Source organism: Vitis vinifera, chromosome 4, assembly GCF_030704535.1.
Source record: "Vitis vinifera cultivar Pinot Noir 40024 chromosome 4, ASM3070453v1".
NCBI classification, from domain to species: domain Eukaryota; kingdom Viridiplantae; phylum Streptophyta; class Magnoliopsida; order Vitales; family Vitaceae; genus Vitis; species Vitis vinifera.
The window spans coordinates 10,131,952-10,152,417 of NC_081808.1; the positions used below are offsets into that span (position 1 = coordinate 10,131,952).

General features: G+C 37.2%; 1 protein-coding gene across 5 annotated transcripts; it reads right to left on the minus strand.

Moving 5' to 3' along the window:
- Positions 1 to 67: 67 nt before the first annotated feature.
- On the minus strand, positions 68 to 18,464 carry LOC100258121 (pentatricopeptide repeat-containing protein At5g66520). Of its 5 annotated transcripts, none has more exons than XM_019218306.1 (3): positions 16,653 to 18,464; positions 1,465 to 1,698; positions 68 to 625 (listed from the first exon to the last, which is right to left on the minus strand). In XM_019218306.1, exon 1 carries the CDS (start codon positions 18,383 to 18,385, stop codon positions 16,772 to 16,774), a length of 1,614 nt encoding a protein of 537 aa, XP_019073851.1. In that variant the 5' UTR covers positions 18,386 to 18,464; the 3' UTR covers positions 68 to 625; positions 1,465 to 1,698; positions 16,653 to 16,771. The 5 variants fall into 5 exon arrangements, with proteins under 5 accessions (XP_019073851.1, XP_010646699.1, XP_010646698.1 ...); XM_010648396.3 differs by lacking the exon at positions 68 to 625 and adding an exon at positions 909 to 1,367; XM_010648397.2 differs by lacking the exon at positions 1,465 to 1,698.
- Positions 18,465 to 20,466: the final 2,002 nt, after the last annotated feature.

Genomic DNA, 20,466 nt, shown 5'->3' on the forward strand with positions numbered 1-20,466 from the left:
ATTCCACACTATGTGTAATGAGAAAGCATAAATTGCCTGATCATTAGCTTCCATACACTCTCATTGCTGACCTTAATCACATTCCAGCAAAGCTAGAACGCATTCCATTTTCTATTGCTACTAGTTTCCCTTTATTCCTTTTTGTCTTTTCTCTTTCGTTAGAAGTTATACTTGTTCATATGTTCCCTGGATCACAAATTTTGTATGAAAGAAGAATCAAAGCATACTACACAGGCAAACATAGAAGTAAATAAATAAATATAGACATACAAGTCCAAGCATGAGAAGATAGAGGCATAAAACACAAGCCAAGCATATGCGAATCTGAAGATGACATAAGGCCTAACTCTCAGAATCATCCAAAAATCAGAAGAGGAGGAAGGCCTAATCCTGCCTCAACATCATCAAACATCTGCATTGTTGATTTGTTTGGAAATATGTAGAGCAATACATCCATGAGGGCCAAACCTTGAATCATTTTCAGCTTTGTTTCTTAATCACCATGGCTTATTGCCAAAAGCAGGGCTTCCCTTCGAGCGATACATTCTTGCCACCGCAGAAGCATTCTCCACACAACCCTTGGAATCTCTACTAATCCAATCTACAGCTCTGAATCCTCTGACATCTGGCTTGTAACCATCAAATTGAGTTCCAAATCATAAATAACAGAGCATTCCCATTAAATTCCAATGCATTTCAACCTATTAACATTGTTTAAGGGTAATAGGACAACCAACAATTAGACACAAAATTATTGATCTTAACAAGTTTTCTGGTAGTAAATTTCTTAATGACCAACAAGGTTTTAGAGTATCACCCTTGCACACAAATCTCATTAGGATGTTCCACATATTCTGAAACATGATTGCATTCTTTTCCAATTAAACCAATCAACAGCAACCATGATATTGAAGAAAAAAATATATATTTGATTTTATCCCAAATATCAACATTAAGCAGCAAGAAAGAATATATATATATATATATATATATGATCAGTATCTTGGAGATTAAAATAACAAGCAACACAATTTGTGGGAATATGTCAACCTCTAGAACTAAGGAAGCATCTAGCATGAATACTTTAAGAATAAGAAGCCGACTCCAGATAAGCATATCAACTTTAGAATGAGGCTTCCAGTTCCATACAGTTGAGTGGAGAGGGAATTCATCTTATCAGAGAAACTCCAATAGACCTCCTGATTTTCAGAGGCAAGTCATCAATCCTGTTCTCAAAAGTTCTTGGCTTTCATGGAGATGCCTAAGAGAAACACAGTGGATTCAAATGCTTTCTAAAACAAGCAGTGGGTTGGGCTTGAATTTAAAGAAGGCAATCACTTCCTTGATGTCAGAGATCTACCCATGTTCTGACAGGAAAAAAGACATTCCAGAAATGGTGAATTCCTCAAGTAGATTACTTTGAACTGAAATGCCTCTTAATCAAGTATGATGTTGGTTTTGTACCTGTTGCTGCAGTTGATAAGCAAGTTGTTTAATGTGTAAGGTGCTAGAAAAGATTCCCTAGAATACATTGGAACCGTTGATGCAGGTTCTGGTGCCTTTTGAATCACTTCTGCTGGTGCTGCCACAGCTGTTGAAGATGCTGGAAAAGCCATAAACTTGATTTTTGTTTTAGAGAGCATACATTTATATCCTTCAAACTGATAATATTCTCTTCCCAACAACTTTGAATCAAATCTGCAACACATCCAGGGAGATGATCTTCAAGCAGCTTGCAAATTCAGATTGCAGGCTCTGTCTCAGCCATTCTAAGCAGTTATTTTAAATAGTAATTTTTAGGTAATCAATAATAATAATTTTTAGCAAATTGTAATTATGACAAATGCTGCTTAGCTATTCTAGAAAATTACTATCCATGCCATTGTGGCATGGCACTTGTTTCTATTTAGGTTTATATGAGTATTTCCTATGTTGCAATTTCTAGCATTTTTCTGATTTTGAGAATTGAGTCTTTGGTTACTCTATCGGGTAGAATTGTTCTTAAAGGTCTTTAACTTGCCTTGGAAGTTTGGTAAGTTGTATAAATAAGGTCCATGCCACCAAAATAACAAAAAAATTTCAAACAAATAAAATTGAGTTTGACTTGAGCTAGTCTTAAAATCCAAGAGCTTGTTTTGGAAGTGTTTTTAAAAACAATTTTCTGTTCTTAATAACAAAAAACTATTTTACAGACTAGAAAATTTTCTAAACTTGAAAACACATTTTGACATTATTTTTTATTTTCTTTTTACAAAATAAAGTTTTTTGAAAACTTGTTCTAAAAACAAGTATTTTTTTAAAACATAATTTAGTTATTTTCAATTGTTTTCACTTGTTTTCTGAAGAATTTCTGAATTCCTTTTATTGATTTTTTAGGTACACACCATACACATATATATACACAAATGACTGAATAAGAAAATATCAATCTAGCTTGATTCTCTCCTAAAATTAGGAAACTGAATCATCCTAAATGATCTCTCCTTTTTTATTCCTAAAATACTTTCCTAAATTAAAATCCTAACTTTGAATGCCAAATTTCAACACTCCCCCTCAAGCTGGAGAATATATATATCATATAATCTCAACTTGCAAGTTAAGTCTTCGAAGTTAGGCCTAGGTAAAGCTTTGGTGAGGATGTCTGCGGTTTGGTGCTTGGTAGGAACATAGTTCAATTTAACGGTCTCACTAGTCACCTTCTCTGTGATGAAGTGTCTGTCAATCTCAACATGCTTGGTCCTGTCATGATGCACGGGGTTCTTTGCTATGCTTATAGCTGCCTGATTATCACACATCATCAGAATTGGAGATGAACTCGTTTGTCCCAGTTCACTAAGAACCCTTTTTATCCAAATCCCTTCACAGATTCCCTGTGCAAGAGCTCTGTACTCAGCTTCTGCACTACTTCTGGCTACAACTGATTGCTTCTTACTCCTCCAGGTAACAAGATTTCCCCAAACAAAAGAACAATATCCAAAAGTGGACCGCCTGTCAATGATGTTTCCTGCCCAATCCGCATCTGAGTATACTTCAGTGTCACGGTTCTCTGTCTTTCTGAAGAATAGACCTTTCCCTGGTGTCATTTTTAAATATCTAAGAATCCTGTAGACTGCTTCCATGTGTTCCTCAGTGGGGCTGTGCATGAATTGACTTACAGCACTCACTGCAAAGCCAATATCTGGCCGAGTGTGTGAGAAATAAATCAAGTGCCCGACAAGCCGCTGATATCTCCCCCTGTCTACCGGTGTACTTTCTTTCTCGATACCAAGTTTCTTCTGGCTATCCATAGGAGTATCAATTGGTTTGCATCCAAGCATACCGGTCTCCTTAAGAAGATCGAGTATGTATTTTCTTTGAGAGACTACAATTCCCTTCCTTGATCTAGCCACTTCCATACCAAGGAAATATTTCAAATTTCCAAGGTCTTTAACTTCAAACTCTTCTGACAAATACTTCTTCAACTTCTGTAATTCCTCCATATCATTCCCAGATAGAATAATATCATCGACATAGACTATCAATATGGCCATTTTCCCGGCATGAGACTTCTTGACAAATAGAGTATGATCAGCCTGACCTTGTTTGTAGCCTAGCTTCAGGACTGCCTTTGTGAATCTATCAAACCAGGCTCGGGGAGATTATTTTAGGCCGTACAAGGATTTTTGGAGTTTGCAAACCTGATTCTTTGCCATACCTTCTTCGAAACCAGGTGGTATTTCCATGTAGACTTCCTCTTCTAGGTCACCATTTAGAAACGCATTTTTTATGTCCAGTTGTTGCAAGCACCAATCTTGATTGACAGCCAATGAGAGAAGAATCCTAATAATGTTCAGTTTTGCAACAGGAGCAAAAGTCTCCTGATAGTCTATCCCATAGGATTGTGTAAACCCTCTAGCTACCAAACGAGCCTTGAATCTCTCGACTAATCCATCTGCTTTGTATTTTATGGTGAAAATCCACTTGCACCCCACAGGCCTCTTCCCAACCGACAAATCTGTGATAGTCCACGTCCCATTCTTCTCAAGTGCATCAATCTCATCTTGTACTGCCTTCTTCCATTCTGAAATTTTTAATGCCTCTTGTATTGTGTTGGGAACCTGAGTATCATCAAGAGAAGTAGCAAATGCTCTGTAAGATGGTGATAGCCCTTCATACGTAACATAATTCCCAATTGGATGATCTGTACATCTCCTAACACCCTTCCTCAATGCAATCGGCAGAGTAGAATCATCAATGCTGGGAATTAACACCTCTCCAGCCCTATCCTCACCTATGTTCTCTTCAGGAAGACTTGAATTGGAGTCAATATATTGGCCACATGTTGACTGTGATCCGTGCTCTAATTCCTGTCTTTTCCTCCTCCTGATGTAAACTTGTAAGTTCTCATTAGCAAGTTGTGGGGCTATAGGTTGAATAGGCATGGGAGACTGGATGGTCACGGGAGAAGGAACATTTGTGTGCTGGGCTGGCTGGACTAATGACGGCATGGGTGTGGACAACTCAGTGGGCGCGAACTGGGAAGGATTTGGTGACTCTGAGTGACAAGAAGGTACACCCTCAAGAAGAGACTCCCAAACTTGATGTTCATTCATGCTCTCCCCCTGAACATGAGATTTGGGATAGAAGAAGACATGTTCAAAAAAAGAGACGTCCATGGTGGTGTAAAATCTTTTGTTGGTTGGAGAATAGCATTTGTACCCTTTTTGGGTTGGAGAATACCCTAGGAAAATGCACTTATTGGCTCGAGGAGCAAATTTGCTGCGATTTTGAGGATACACATGAACGAATGCCGTGCATCCAAATACTTTGAGTGGTATATCAGAAGAGGCTGCACGGGTGTGAGGAAATTGTTTTAAGAAAAGTTAACGTGGGGATTGAAAGGTAAGCACTCTGGATGGCATACGGTTAATCAAATAGGTAGCTGTGAGAATAGCTTCCCCCCAGAAATAGTTTGGAACATTAGAGGAAAACATAAGGCACCGGGCAACCTCCAAGAGATGTCTATTCTTGCGTTCAGCCACCCCATTTTGTTGTGGGGTGTCAACGCAAGAACTTATGTGGATAATGTCGTGATTTTGAAGATAAGTACTGAGACTACTAGTAAAGTATTCCTTTGCATTATCTGACTTGAGGACTTGAATTTTGGAATTGAATTGATTTTGAACCATAAGATTGAAGGTTTGAAAAATGTGCCCGACCTCTGACTTTTCTTTCATAAGGAAAACCCATGTTACCCGTGTATGATCATCAACGAATGTCACAAACCATCGATTGCCAGAAATATTTTTTATCCGGGAGGGACCCCACACATCACTATGTACTAGAGAGAAAACAGTCGAAGGTTTGTATGGGATTTGAGGATATACTGTTCGAGTATGCTTTGCAAACTGACAAATTTCACAGTGATAAGATGCTGGATTTTTATTGATAAATAATTTGGGAAACAATTTTGCAAGGTAAACAAAGCTAGGATGACCAAGGCGATAGTGTAACATTATAATCTCACTATCTTTATTGACCTTAGAATTTGACACAGAATTGAAAGACTCTAACATACTCTGAGACTGTACGCAATTTGCTTGAGAGACTTGGTTTGAGAATTGGCCACATGAGAAGAGGTAGAGCCCGGAACACAGTTCAGCACTGCCAATCATCTTCCCCGATTTCAAGTCCTGAAAAACACACGAGTTTGGATAGAATTTAGTAACACATTGGAGATCACGGGCCAATTTGCTAATGGACAAAAGATTACAATCCAAGTTTGGAACATGGAGGACAGAGTCAAGATATAAGTCTTTAGTAAGTTTTATAGAACCTGTCCCGACAATTTTTGACTTTGAACCATCAGCAATATGGACGGATGAATGAACATTACTTGGCTTGTAATTTTGAAGAATGGCAGCATCTCCTGTCATGTGATCAGAAGCACCTGTGTCCACTATCCACGGCTTCATTCCTCCTCGATTAGCAGTGAAGGCTATCCCAGTAGTACTGCCACTGCCAACTTGACTTAATAGTTTTTGTAGCATCTCCATCTGCTCTTTGTTGAATGGACTCGACTCGGGAACAGATGTGCTCTCAGAGTTGGCAGCCACGTGTGCTCTGCCATCTCTGTCAGACCGTGGCTTTGGTTTCCAATCAGCCGGTTTGCCATGAAGCTTCCAGCAAGCCTCCTTATAATGGCCTGGTTTCTTATAATAATCACACCAAGGCCTATCCCGTTTCTAACGATCTCCACCACTACTATTAAATGACCGAGCAGCAAGGGCAGAGGCATCCAATGTTGGGGCAGGTTGCTCTTTGGATCCCATCATCACTTTCTTTCTACTTTCTTCACGCCTAACCTCTAAAAAAGCCTCCTGAGACTTGGAAGGGGTTTAATGCCCATGATTCGGCCTCTAACATCATCCAATTCCCTGTTTAGTCTTAGGAAAAACTTGAACAGTCTCTTTTGTTCCACAATTTTCCTGTATGTTGTTGTATCATCCGAACATTTCCATGAGTGAGTCTCGAATAAGTCAAGTTGCTGCCAATACCTTGTGAGTGTGTTGTAATACTGAGTAACTGACTGCTCTCCTTGGCGGAAGTCATGTAAGGCTGATTCAACCTGAAAAAGTTCTGAAGTATTTTCAGAACTTGAGTAAGTTTCTTTGGCTGCATCCCAGATGTCCTTTGCAGTCCTAAACAGCAAAAAAATTTCACCTATGTCATTGTTCATGGAATTGATAAGTCATGACATGATCATGCTGTTTTCAATCTTCCACTTCCTGAAACCCGGTTCTGTAGTTTCTGGCATGGCTGCTTCTCCAGTGAGGTACTCATCCTTTCCTTTACCGCAAATGAACAGCAACACAGATTGTGACCACTGTAAATAGTTATGGCCACTTAATTTGTGTCCTGTAATGAGAATAGGAGAGGAATCATTGCCACCAAGGTTTGGAATTTCAGATCTGCCCCCTGATTCTGGTGACGTGACGCTGGATACTTGTAATGATGCCATTCCGTATTTTGTCATGGACCGGAAAGGTAGAAGAACACTTCCCAAGGCACGTGCAAGGATTGGAGTTGAGAAAAAATAGTCGGAGGACGTCGGAAAAACTGATCAGAGGGCCCGCGGAGGCAAAAGAACCCCAAAAGAGGCACGTGCAGGGCTCGGATGGCAGAAACAGGTAAGAAGGGTGGCTGGTCGGCGTCAGGCGAGCCTGGAGGAGGAAGCGCGTCGCCGGAAAGTGGCTCACGCGCCGGCGCGTGAGATGCAGTCGCCGGCCGGAAAAACGCGCGTGGCCGGCGCGTAGATGGTTTTCTGGCTCCGGTGCTTTGGGAAAAATTGGAGATCTCCTCCAGGCGGTCCTTGTGGTGTAGAAAAAACCGTCGCCGGGAAAGTTCGCCGGAAAAGTTCGCCGGAAAAGTTCACCGGAAAAGTTGCCGGCGGTGAATGTTTTCTGACAACGATTCGACCGACCGGAAAGCGTTTTCTCCCTTGGCTCTGAGAACAAGGACTGATGACCGGAATGAGAGATGGCCAGAGAGAGAGATGGTCGGATTGAGAGATGGCCAGAGAGATTTGGCCGAAATGAATGATGGCCTGAATGAGAGGTGGCCAGAAGGGATTAGGGTTTCAGAAAACTGGCTCTGATACCATGAAGAATTTCTGAATTCCTTTTATTGATTTTTTAGATACACACCATACACATATATATACACAAATGACTGAATAAGAAAATATCAATCTAGCTTGATTCTCTCCTAAAATTAGGAAACTGAATCATCCTAAATGATCTCTCCTTTTTTATTCCTAAAATACTTTCCTAAATTAAAATCCTAACTTTGAACGCCAAATTTCAACAAAGGGATGTTTTAAAATATAATTGTACAAATATCGAGAATGGTTGAAAATAAAACATTATAGATAAAAATTATTTTTGAGAAATATTTCAAAAAAATAGAAAACAAGTTGAGAATATTCTAAATTTCCAAACATACTTTTTATTTTAGAAAATATCATAGAACTGGTTTTGAAAACTATTTTAAAAAGTTGTTCTTTGATAATTGTTTTTTTAAAACGTTCCTAAACAAGCCCCAATCTCTCCCTTTCAATAATTCTTCGCTCCACTTGTTCATTCTCAAGTAATCTCCATTCTTCTTCCTCCATAAAAAATTTTCTTACTTATACACACATATTTTACGGTCTTTTTGTAAGACAATCTTAGCCTTAAGGTTTTGAAGGCCATCCTACATCAATTGGCTTCCAGCCATCAGGTCCTTAAGCTACGTGATGAGGAAAAAAGTCAAAGAATTATGGAAGAAAAGGAAAAAATATTTTTAGAATGGTAGTTTAGTAATTTTGGTATGGTTAGCATGGGTTATACCGGCATCCCATAGTTTATTTGATTATTTTATTTTATTAGGATTGATTTTAGTAGTTTATTTATTTATTTTGTCAAACTTCTATTAGTTTTAGCTTCTAATTTGTTTAGGCAAAAGAATTGTATTCCTACTATGACATAGTCTTAGGAAAAAAAATTTAAGAGTTTATACAAACCTATGTAGTCTTTCAGATTTATAAGTAGCTATTAGCTTCTTTGAAAGGTGTAGTCTTCTCCAAGTGAAATTGCTTAGGAACCTTAGGTGTGAATGATTTTTTTCTCCTTCTTTTAGTTTTTCCCAATGCCTCTCATCTCATTCTGCAACTCAGAGAAACTTCCTTGGTGCTGGAAATTTAACAATCTTGCACCAAACTAGGCATTAGATCCTACAAACAGAACTATATCAATTACAAGTGGTTAAAGTTTTGAGGGAAATTCAGTGGATCAACAACATGATGATAAATGTGATGATTGCTCCAATGAAATTGGAATTTTGAAGATTAGAGGCATAATCCTATATTTCAAACCATTGTATGTTGTGGCAATAATTCTTAATGGAGTACAAAGGAATAAATAATTTCTCTCTATTTTGAATCTCCAAATGAGTAGAGTGCAAATAAATGCATACAAGGGCTAACAACGATATATCTAATTTAGGACACAATCATGAAACCTAATTATAAGGCAATTATCTAGGAATGAAATAAAGGAAAGAAATAAAATAGAGAACTATACAAAATCAATCACAATATTTACAGACAATCATTGCTAATAAGATCTGGTAAAATTTATCAAATCTTCCAACAAAGTAAAATGGGGCAAAAAGTCCTATTAAATGTCACCAAAGGAAATATAAGAAAACTGACAACAAAATCTGTCTTAAGTTCGAAAACAATCTAAAACAAATACTGCTCTACTTGAATAAATTGTATTAGAAGACAATCTATACATCCTATTTATACACAATTAAGGATCAAATTCACCTACCACCTGTCATCCAACAATCTCTCATGAATTAGAATCTACTAAAGAAAAAATTAAAGAAACAAATATAATTAATACAAAATCATTTGATTGACTAGGATCACAATCAAATTCTTAAGAACCTACCAAGACTCCCCCTCAAGCTAGAGAATAGATGTTATCCATTCCCAACTTGCATGTAATTATTTGAAACTAGTGACTGACGAATTCTTAATCAACACATCTACAAGTTGCCCCTTTGTTTAAATATAAGGTGCATTGATCAAAACACCATCAAGTTTTTCTTGATCTACTTCTACATGTTTTGTTCGATCATCTTGTACTGGATTGTGAGCAATATTGATTTTTGATTTGTTGTTACAATATAACTTCATTGTCCCTTCCCACTTCATTTCTAGATCATCAAGGATAATATTTATCCATAATAACTTACAAATCTCATATGCTATAGCTTTGAACTCTAACTACACTTGATCAAGCCACCATGGATTGCTTCTTACTTCTCCATGACACTACGTTGCCACCTTAGAGCCTGTACAATAATTGGAGGTAGATCACCGATCTACCATTGATCCTACCCAATCCGGATGAAATTATGCATCTGGTCTTAACTCTTCATTTTTCTTAAAGAAAATTCCATTTCTAGAGCAGATTTTAAGTAAAGTAGAATATTGTATAGCACCTCTAAATGAACTTTTCTAGTTTATGATCTTATTCAATATGGGTGTCAATAAGCTTACAATCAAGCATACTTGTCTACTTAAGAAGATCCAATATATACTTCTGTTGAGAGATAAAAATATTCTTCCTTGACTAGGCCACTTCAACCCCCAAAAAGTAATTGAGTCTTCCCAAGTTGTTTATCTCAAACTCTTTAGCTAGTTTCTTCTCGAGTCTTTCTATTTCCTCTAAGTCATCTCTTGTCACAATTTTTTCATCAACATAAATTATGACAACAGTAAGTTTACCCATATGTGAGCATTTGATGAATGGTGTATGATCTTCTTAGCTTTGTCAAAACTCTTTATTATTCATGGCTTTCACAAATCTTTCAAACCATGCTCAAGGAGATTGTTTTAGGCCATAAAGCACCTTTCTTAGTCTACACAAAAATTGTTTCTCTTTAAGTCTCCATTGAAACCCGATGGTGTTTCCATATACACTTTTTCTTCAAAATCACCATGCAAAAATGCATTCCTAACATTAAGTTGCTGTAAAGACCAACCAAATTTAGGTGTCAAGGATAGTAATATATGAAAGGTATTCATCTTTGCTGCTAGAATAAAGGTTTTTTAGTAGTTCACCCCATAAGTTTGCATATCCCCTGGGCCATGAGCCTAGCCTTATATCTCTCCAATGTCCCATCAGCTCTCTACTTAACTGTGAACACTCATTTACATCCAACCAGTTTTTTCCCTTCGGTAATTCAACTATTTCCCAAGTTTGGTTTTTTTTCAAGAGCTAACATCTCTTCCATGGATTTCCCCCAATTCTCTTTTCGAAGTGCTTCTTGAACTATTTGAGAAATTTCAATAGGAGTTTGTTAGGTAAGGAAGGCACTGTCATAGGGATAGCTTTTCAAATGAAATGAAATGAAATTGGAAACCAGGGGTTAAGTGCATTTTCCGATGGCTTTCCTAAGGGCAATTGGTAAATGGAGATCAAGAACACTTCTCAATCTTTGTTTTGAACAAATAGATCATGAGTTTCTGGTGAGAGCAACAAATTTGAAGCAATAGGAGACATAACACTAGAAATAGATTGGTGGAGTTTGTGTGTTCATTACTAGGCTTGGATTCAGACTCTCGAGCTTGTATTCAATCAAGTCATAATTGTTTCTGCCTAGAATAAGCATGCACTGGCATGACAGCCGCATTAACTACCCCTTGATCTGTCTCTTATGACGATTCTTGACCAGGTGACAAGGATGTAGAACCTATAGGTGAGACCTTTTGTGCAGGTGGCATAGATTCAGAAAGTTCAAGCAGATCATAAGAGAGAAACTTATCTTCACCTAAGCCCTCCCCTTGGAGATAAGTATTAGGAAAAAATCATTATTTTCAACAAAAATGACATCCATGGTGGTGAAAAATTTTTCAGCAGAATGCAAGATTATAACATTTATAACTCCTTTTAGTTGGAGAGTATCCCCCACAAATATAGTATCCCACAAATACACATTTTAGAGCTCGAGGATCAAATTTGCTGCAATTTAGAGGATAGATATGGACAAATAACACGCAACCAAAGACTTAGAGAGGAAGTTCACGGGAGTTTTTGAAAGGTGGGAAAAAATTTTGGGAGTGTCTAATGAAGCTTTATTTTCAAGCACTTTTGTGGGTAGTTGGTTAATCAAAATAGTGCAATTAGGACAACTTCTCGTCAATATGATTTAGGCATAATTTTATAAAAAAGTAGGGTCAAGTGATTTGACTTCTAATAGATCCTTGATTTTTTGTTTATCCATTTCATTTTGTTGGAATTAATACATTAAGACTTATACAATCCCTTCTTTTTCGAGAAAGGGAAATAACATCTAAGTAAAGTACTCTTTCCTATTTTTAGATCTAATGTTTTTTATCTTAACTCTAAACTATGTGATAACCATTTTGCGGAAAAGAGGAAACACAAAACTAACATTTGATTTGTTTTTAATGAGGAATAACCAATTCACCCTAGTACAATCATCAATAAAGAACACAAACCACTTTGCTCCTGAAAAAACTTGGGATTTGAGACGATCCCCAAACATCAATATGAATTAACAAAAAAGAGAATATTGATTTTGTATTACTTAAAGGAAACGGAACATGATGATGTTTAGCTAATTGACAAACCTCACAATGAAAACTGTTAACATTCAATTTATTGAATGACAAGGAAACATTTTTTTAGCAAAGAAAATGATGGACACCCTAGATGAAGATGATGCAACCATATTTGGGCTTTATTCAATGAGAATTTTTAAAAAATAAAAAATAAAAGCGTGACATATGATCACCATTGCCAAAACTAGATTCAAGCAGGTACAAACCCATCTTGTTCCTTAGCATGTCCAATCATCCTCCCCATGGCTCGGTCTTGGATCACATAATGAGATGGGAAAAAGGTTATGGTATAATTCAAATCTTTAGTAGTTTAATGAATTGCCAAGAGGTTAGTTGAAATTTTTGGAACAGGTGACATGAATTTTAATGTGAGAGACAATGTTAAGGCAACTTTTCCTTGGCACAAAATGCTGCTAGTGTCTTATCGGCAACTTTAATTTTTTTATCCCCAAAATATGGATTATTAGAAGTGAAACAGTGTGAAGAATAAGTCATATGATCAGTAGCACTTAAGTCAAGGACCCATGTACTTGGAAAATAGTCCTTTGAAATACTAAGAACATGAGAAATAGGATACTTACCTGATTAAGTTAGAGAGCATGAAGTAATAGGCTTATCCATTAAAGTTAGAAGGCTACGAAGCCTCTCAATCTCCTCTTTGCTTAATCTATCAGCATCTAAATCATTAGAAGCTGAGACTTCTTACTAGGAATTCTCTTAAGATCGAGTAATATTGGGTTGGCCACTCCGATGTCCAAATTGTGCATATCAATTTTCGCTCCCTCTACCATATGATTGCAGCTTTCCATAGAGTTTCCAGCAGGCCTCCTTGGTTTTTTGCAATAGATACATCATAAGCCATCTTTATTCACTGGTGATCTGGATATTTCACTTCCTTCATAATTGTTGTTTGGCAATGTAGAGTTTGGCTTCATAGTGGTAAGAGTTGAGCCTTCTGTTGTTAGTGTCAAGCATAACACTCCTTCCTTCTCCTGCTCTTATAATGGAGAAGACTTTATTTAGTGGAGGTAGATCTTCCTTTCCAAGGACTTAAACCTTAACTTGATCGTATTCCACATTGAAATCTCACTAAGAAATTAAATATCCTTTCTCTTTCAACATATGTGAGCATGATTGCAGCATCTTCACCGCGCTTCATCTTAATCTTATGACAATAATCTAATTCGAGCCATAAGGTTTTCATGATATTGTAGTATTCAATAACAAAAAAAGTACCTTACTTGGTAGCACCAATATTGGAATTTATTTCATAGATGTGGGCAGCATCCCTCACTTTAGAGTATTTTGCCTAATAGTCTCCCAAATATCACTAACCATCATCAAGAATATGCACATCCCACTGACCTCTAGTTGCATTGAATTCCATAGCCATGACATAATCATCAAGTCCTCTTCATCTGAAACAGTAAACTTTGGATCGTCTCACTCAAGACAAGTCCAATTAGATGACTCAATTTTCCTTTTCCCTTAAAAAACATTTGTACAAGTTGAGACCACACCAGGTAATCGCAGTCATTGGGTTGATTCGATTATGCAGATTTTGATATTCTACATAAAGGTTTTTGCTAGTCAGGTTAGGAGCAAAGTTTGAAGACTAGATGATTTCTAATCCATCAAACATATTAGAGCTAATCAGAAACAATTTTTGTAAATTTGACTTAAACCTTAACTTGATCGTATTCCACATTGAAATCTCACTAAGAAATTAAATATCCTTTCTCTTTCAACATATGTGAGCATGATTGCAGCATCTTCACCGCGCTTCATCTTAATCTTATGACAATAATCTAATTCGAGCCATAAGGTTTTCATGATATTGTAGTATTCAATAACAAAAAAAGTACCTTACTTGGTAGCACCAATATTGGAATTTATTTCATAGATGTGGGCAGCATCCCTCACTTTAGAGTATTTTGCCTAATAGTCTCCCAAATATCACTAACCATCATCAAGAATATGCACATCCCACTGACCTCTAGTTGCATTGAATTCCATAGCCATGACATAATCATCAAGTCCTCTTCATCTGAAACAGTAAACTTTGGATCGTCTCACTCAAGACAAGTCCAATTAGATGACTCAATTTTCCTTTTCCCTTAAAAAACATTTGTACAAGTTGAGACCACACCAGGTAATCGCAGTCATTGGGTTGATTCGATTATGCAGATTTTGATATTCTACATAAAGGTTTTTGCTAGTCAGGTTAGGAGCAAAGTTTGAAGACTAGATGATTTCTAATCCATCAAACATATTAGAGCTAATCAGAAACAATTTTTGTAAATTTGAGATAGAAGAAAATTTATGAGGCTATGTGGACTAAAATTCAAAGGAAGGAGATGGAGACCAACAAGTTCTACTACTACTAGCAATGAAGGCCATACAAGTGTGGTGAAATTCTCAATGATTAAGGCTGAGAATAGGAAAAACTTAGGGTGCAAAAGAGAGCCCTAGCTCTGATACCATGAAACAAATTCTATTCTAATTGAATTGTATTAGAATACAATCTATACATCCTATTTATACACAATTAGGGATCAGATTCACCTATAATCTCTCTTGTAAATCACGGATTAGATTCACCTACCACTTATCATCCTACAATCTCTCCCATAAGTAAGATTCTACCAAAGAAAAAAGAAAAGAAATAAATACAACTAATGCAAAATCATTTGATTGACTAGGATCATAATCATATTCACAATCTGAAAACTCTTTTCTTTTCTCTTTTATTATATTACAACAAAGTAAAAAAAAAAAATGGTTGTCTTTGGCAAAAATTTGATTGACATTGAGAAAATCCATTGGTTTTTAAGGTGTTGGATGATAGTACACATTGGTCAACCGTGTTCTAAACTTTTGTCCTTTTATTGGAAAATGGAATTGAAGCTTAAGAATGTAAAACATTGTGTTTAAAACATTTAGATCAATTTTTATCAAACTAAAGGATAATAATTTAAGCTGAACCAAGATTTTTTTAGTCTTGTCCGATCGATTGGACTTCAATCACATCTATGATTTTTTCATTATTTTCCAAATGAATTGCAGTCATTCGATGGGTTTTAACCCTAATACTTTAGCCTTCTTTCCAGATGAGGAAGGGGGTTGTGAGAGTTAATGGAACCCTCTTTGAGCTTCAAGCTCCTTACCTATTTTAAGGGTGTTTGGTTTGAAAGAGAATTTTATGGGGTTTAAGTTGAAAATCATATTTGAGTGAGAAAATTTCTTTCAAAATGGGTTGATTTAGTGTAGGTTTCATCCCTACTTCCATACTCATCATTTTGGGGTAAAACCTAAATTTCTTTTTGTGTGGATTCAAGAAGTGGCCGAGATCAAACTTGGTGTGAACTCCAAGCATGTTCTAGAAGAAGAAAGTGGGTAGCTGAAGTTTGAAGGTTCTAGGCAAGTGTTATGGGAGAAGATTGAAGGTTTAGGCTATGTAAATCCTTGTACTCAATTAATTTTCTTCATAGTGGATGTTTTGATTGCTTGAGGCCTGTGATTTTTTATCTTTTCAGAGGTTTTCCACGTCAAAATTTTGGTGTCATTGTTTCTTCATTCCTATCTCATCTTTTGATTATTTTTCATTGGCTTATTAATTTTCCATTGATTTATTTTATTGAGAAATCGAGGTTATGAGTTAAAATTTGATCATTTAAGCTTTGAAAGAGAATGAAATATTTTTGTTTTGGTTTTGATGTTAATAGACATGTGAAAATGTGAATTTGAGTTGATGAAATGTTTTACATATCTTGGTTGGGGAATGTCGACTCATTTGCATGTGAATTGCATGGACTATTTTGTTGAGAGAGTATTGGTGCATCCATATTGCTTGTGTGTTTTGCTTGATTGTTGATAGGATTAAAAAAGATAGACAAAGCAATTGAAAATTCAAGGGAGTGTTTAGCATTTGTGGGGGGTACTATATCAAATTGTTTTTAAAAAACTTTACAACCCCCGTAACACCAATCAACCCCCCCCCCCCCCCCCCCCCCCCCCCCCCACCACACACACACACCACCCAACCAAGTGTTATCCATATGTGAGATCATCTTCACAATGATATTGATTTGCAACAAATATTGATAGTGGGACTCTGAACCAGGGCCTACTAAGGTACTACTAGATTAGGTTCCAACAACAGTTTTTATGCTCCAACATTCCCTTGATAGTGGGTGTGGGAGGGACAAAAGATGCAAGGGGAAAAACTTGGGATGACAGCTTTAGGAACACTAGATAATGTAATCCTTGGTTAGTAAATCTAGCTTATAGTAGTTTCCTGATTCCATCATGGCAAACGGAAATTAAAGCCCAATTATTTACAAAATGATCCAATGCCAGAATGTTTCAATGTTATCTTCATTAAATCAAGGTGAAATTTCAAAATGATTATTTCACACAAAAAATACACACTAGAAGCAAAATTGTGGATTCAAGAGAAGTAAAAGAGCATTACCTCAAAAGTGTGCTTAGTTGAATTTGGCAATTAAAACTCATGAATAGCGCTATCTTTTCCCCTTATGAATTTCCTACACCACCAGCTCAGTATGCATCCAATCCCAGCTACAAGTAGTTTTACTCAAATTTCATGTCATCATTGTCATCATCTTCAGACCAAAGTGATTTCAAGTGCTTGTCAATACCAAGAAGCAACAACACAATCTCATCCATAAAAACATGAGACATATCTCCAGCAACAAATTCGAAAACCGCACCATCCACTTCAATCAAGCTACACCCTGGAACCTTTTTCACCTTTTTTTCTTCCATTCCCTTCCTTACCTTAGCTACATCCTCCCATTGGTTAGCTGAGGCATACATATTTGAAAGAAGGACATGAACACCTCCATGGTCAAGACTCCGCTCTGCCAAGCACTCAACTGTTTCTTTACCTAACTCAACGTCGCCATGAACCCTACAAGCATTGAGTAATGCACCCAATACATAAGAATCTGGCTCCAGGGGCATCTCCCTGACCACCCTCTTAGCATCCTCTAGCATCCCAGCTCTGCCCAAAAGATCTACCAAACAGCCATAGTGCTGGACGACTGGTTCAATTCCATAAATATTTGTCATACTTTTGAAGATTCTCAATCCTTCTTCCACCAATCCAACTCGACTACAAGCACTTAAGAGACATATAAAAGTAACTTCATTTGGACAAACCCCTTCATTCTGCATTCTTGTAAACATCTCAATAGCTGTGGCACTGTGACCATGATTGGCTAAGCCTGAAATTAAAGAAGTAAAAGCAAAGACGTCCCGATCTAGCATTTCATCAAACACACGACAAGCTGTTTCTACACAGCCGCACTTTGCATACATGTCTATAAGCGCTGTCCCCAATATTCTATCCAATACCATACGGTTTCTATCCACATATGCATGAATCCACCTTCCCTGATCCAATGCCCCAAGAAAAGCACAAGCAGTGAGTGCACCCACTATTGCCCCATGATTAGGCCGAAATCCAGCAATCTGCATATCATTGAAAAGCTCTAAAGCCTCCCTAAACAACCCAATTTGCGCATACCCAGTGATCATCGCACTCCAAGAAACCGCATTCTTCTCAGGCATTTCATCAAACAGTTGCCTCGCCACCACGACCTGCCCAGACTTGGCATACCCATTTATCACAGCAGTCCACGTAACAACGTCTCGGTTCACACTCCCATCAAACAACCTTCGAGCCGAGTCCATGCAATTACAAGACGCGTACAAATGGAGCAATCCGTTTTGCACGAAATCATAGGCTTCCCAACCCAATCTGACCGCCTGAGCGTGGAGTAGGATCCCAAAAGAGAGGTCAGAGAGCTGAGCACAGGCTTGAAGAAGAAAAGAGAAAGTGTAGTTATTGGGTAAGAAGCCAGTACTAAGCATGTATTTGTAAAGAGAGAGCACAGTGGCGGGTTCCTTTTTGTCGGTGAAAGCTCGTAGCATGGTGTTCCAAATGAAGGAGGTACGTCGAGGGAGAGAGAGAAAGAGGAGGTAGGCGTGAGAGATGTCGCCTTGGGCGGAGACGGCGCAGAATGAGATGATTCTGCCTGCTGCGAAGGGGTCGAAGAGGGTGCCGGAAACGGTGAGATGGGACTGAATCTGTTTGATGTGAGCCATGGTTACGCATTGGTCTAAGAGGGAGAGAACTCTGCGACTTGATTTCAAATATTTGGAGCCAACAGAAGCCAACATCTACCTCCGATTATCATCCCAACTTTTCAACTACTTATTTCCTCCGCTATGCGTATTTTTTCGTACACAGCTTCACAAATAATTCCTCACCATTTCTATACGGTTATTTGATTAATAGTGCCGTTGAAAATACAAAATATAATTTGTTTTGGACAAAAATATCCTTTGATAATTTTTTTAACTCTTTCCCATATCAAGCATTTTTTGGATAAAAAGTTAAAAAATAAAAATGTCAAATGATGTTACATATGTAATTTTCAAACATGATACTTTTTCAAATATGGGTATTTTCTCATCCTATTAATCAAATATTTCTTTCAATATCTCGATACAAGGGTGGAAAAAGTTCTACAACTACACTAAGAGATTTGTATAAAAGTACAAAAATTAAAAATTAAAATCTATTATAAATGTGTGGAAATTTTTTTTCTTCAAATATTCGTATAGATTTTACAATAATGATAAACGTATTTATCATAATCATTCTAATTCTAACATTATAAATGGGGTCATAGTTACCAAAAATAAGATAACTTCATAATTCTCATTTTTCTAATTTTGTTTTTCTTATATTCTTCTCTTTCCTTTTTCTACTTTTTACAACATGATGTTCTTGTTATAAAGAGAAATGAATTTATCCACAAGAGTTCTCCTTGCATGCTTGAAATATTCAATAATATCTAGAAAGGTATGCAGTGTTACTATTCACAAAAAAACTATCATCTAATTGGGAAGGACCATATAGTTGATGAATATACTCAATGGGAAAAACATCCTATGTCCTTAGCACACATGTAATTTGTGAAAATACTATGAATGAAATGATTGACAATTTCCATTGAAGTTTAAAATTAACAAGATTATGGTAGCCTAGTGTCACAAGATGCTTCAAATGACCCTCCCCATGGCTTATATAGGAGGTAAGAAGCTTCTAGAGACCCTTGGAGACATCCACACTTAGCCACTAATGGGAAGAGTGTGGAAGGTTCTAGAAATGCCTAGAGAAGTTCACACAACTCTACACTATGGTAGAAGGCATGAGAAGGGTCTAAAGCTTTCTAGAGAAATCTAGAAGTTTCTTGTATATAGGCTTGTACATAGAATAGTGTAGGACATTCTAGAATATTCATGAATTGTAAGGAACCCTCCAAGGTTCTAGAAAGTTCCATTGGTGCCTATAAATAGGTGAGGGCCTCATTTGGCCAAGGCACCAAGCAAGTGAGCATCCAAGTACTTGTAAAGGTTTCCTTGAGTTAGTGAAAGCTTTCATTCTTTCAAGAGTTGCCTACCAAGCTTCTTAAGCTTTTGAGTCGCGAGTATCTTAGCCGAGCAAGCTAAGCATTGGGGAGCAAGGCTGACTTAGCAAGATCAAGCGTCTTGGCTTGTCTAAGTGCCACACGAGCTTAGTGAACGACTAAGTCCGTGACACTAAGCTCAACACCTTCGAACGTCTCCTTTCAAATGGCCCCTTATAGTGGCCTAAATTTGCCCAAATGATCATAGTCCCCAAGTGGAGTAACTTCCATGGACAACTCTCTTCGAGTGGTCCCTAATGGCCTAAATACCTTTAAGGTATTTGTGAGCACCTCCCTAAGATGATTCCTTTGAATGGCCTTTAGGGGCCTAAAATCCCTTAAAGGCTCACCCAAGGGATCATAGTCACCTAGGCTAAGCACCTTCTTAGGATGAATCCCTTCAAATTGCCCTTAATAACCTAAAGCATTACGGAATAAAAACTGTCAAACACTAATTTATCATAATAAGACGATTCAAAAACAACCAAAAGGTGATATCATTAATAAAGGGGGAAGGAAAAAAAAGTGCACTGACATTATCCTCTATCAAAACTAAGAAAATAAAGGCTAAACTTAAATGAGAAAAACACCCAAGAGGGGGGTGAATTGGGGTTTTCAAAATCTTTTTCAACACAACAAATTGAAGCACAATAGAAGCAAAAATAAAGAGGTAGAGTTAGAAAAAGCAAACTCAGATTTTATAGTGATTCGGCATTTCCTTGCCTACGTTCACTCTCCTCAATCTCCTAACCGAGTGAAAGTTCTACTAACTTGAAGCTTCAATCG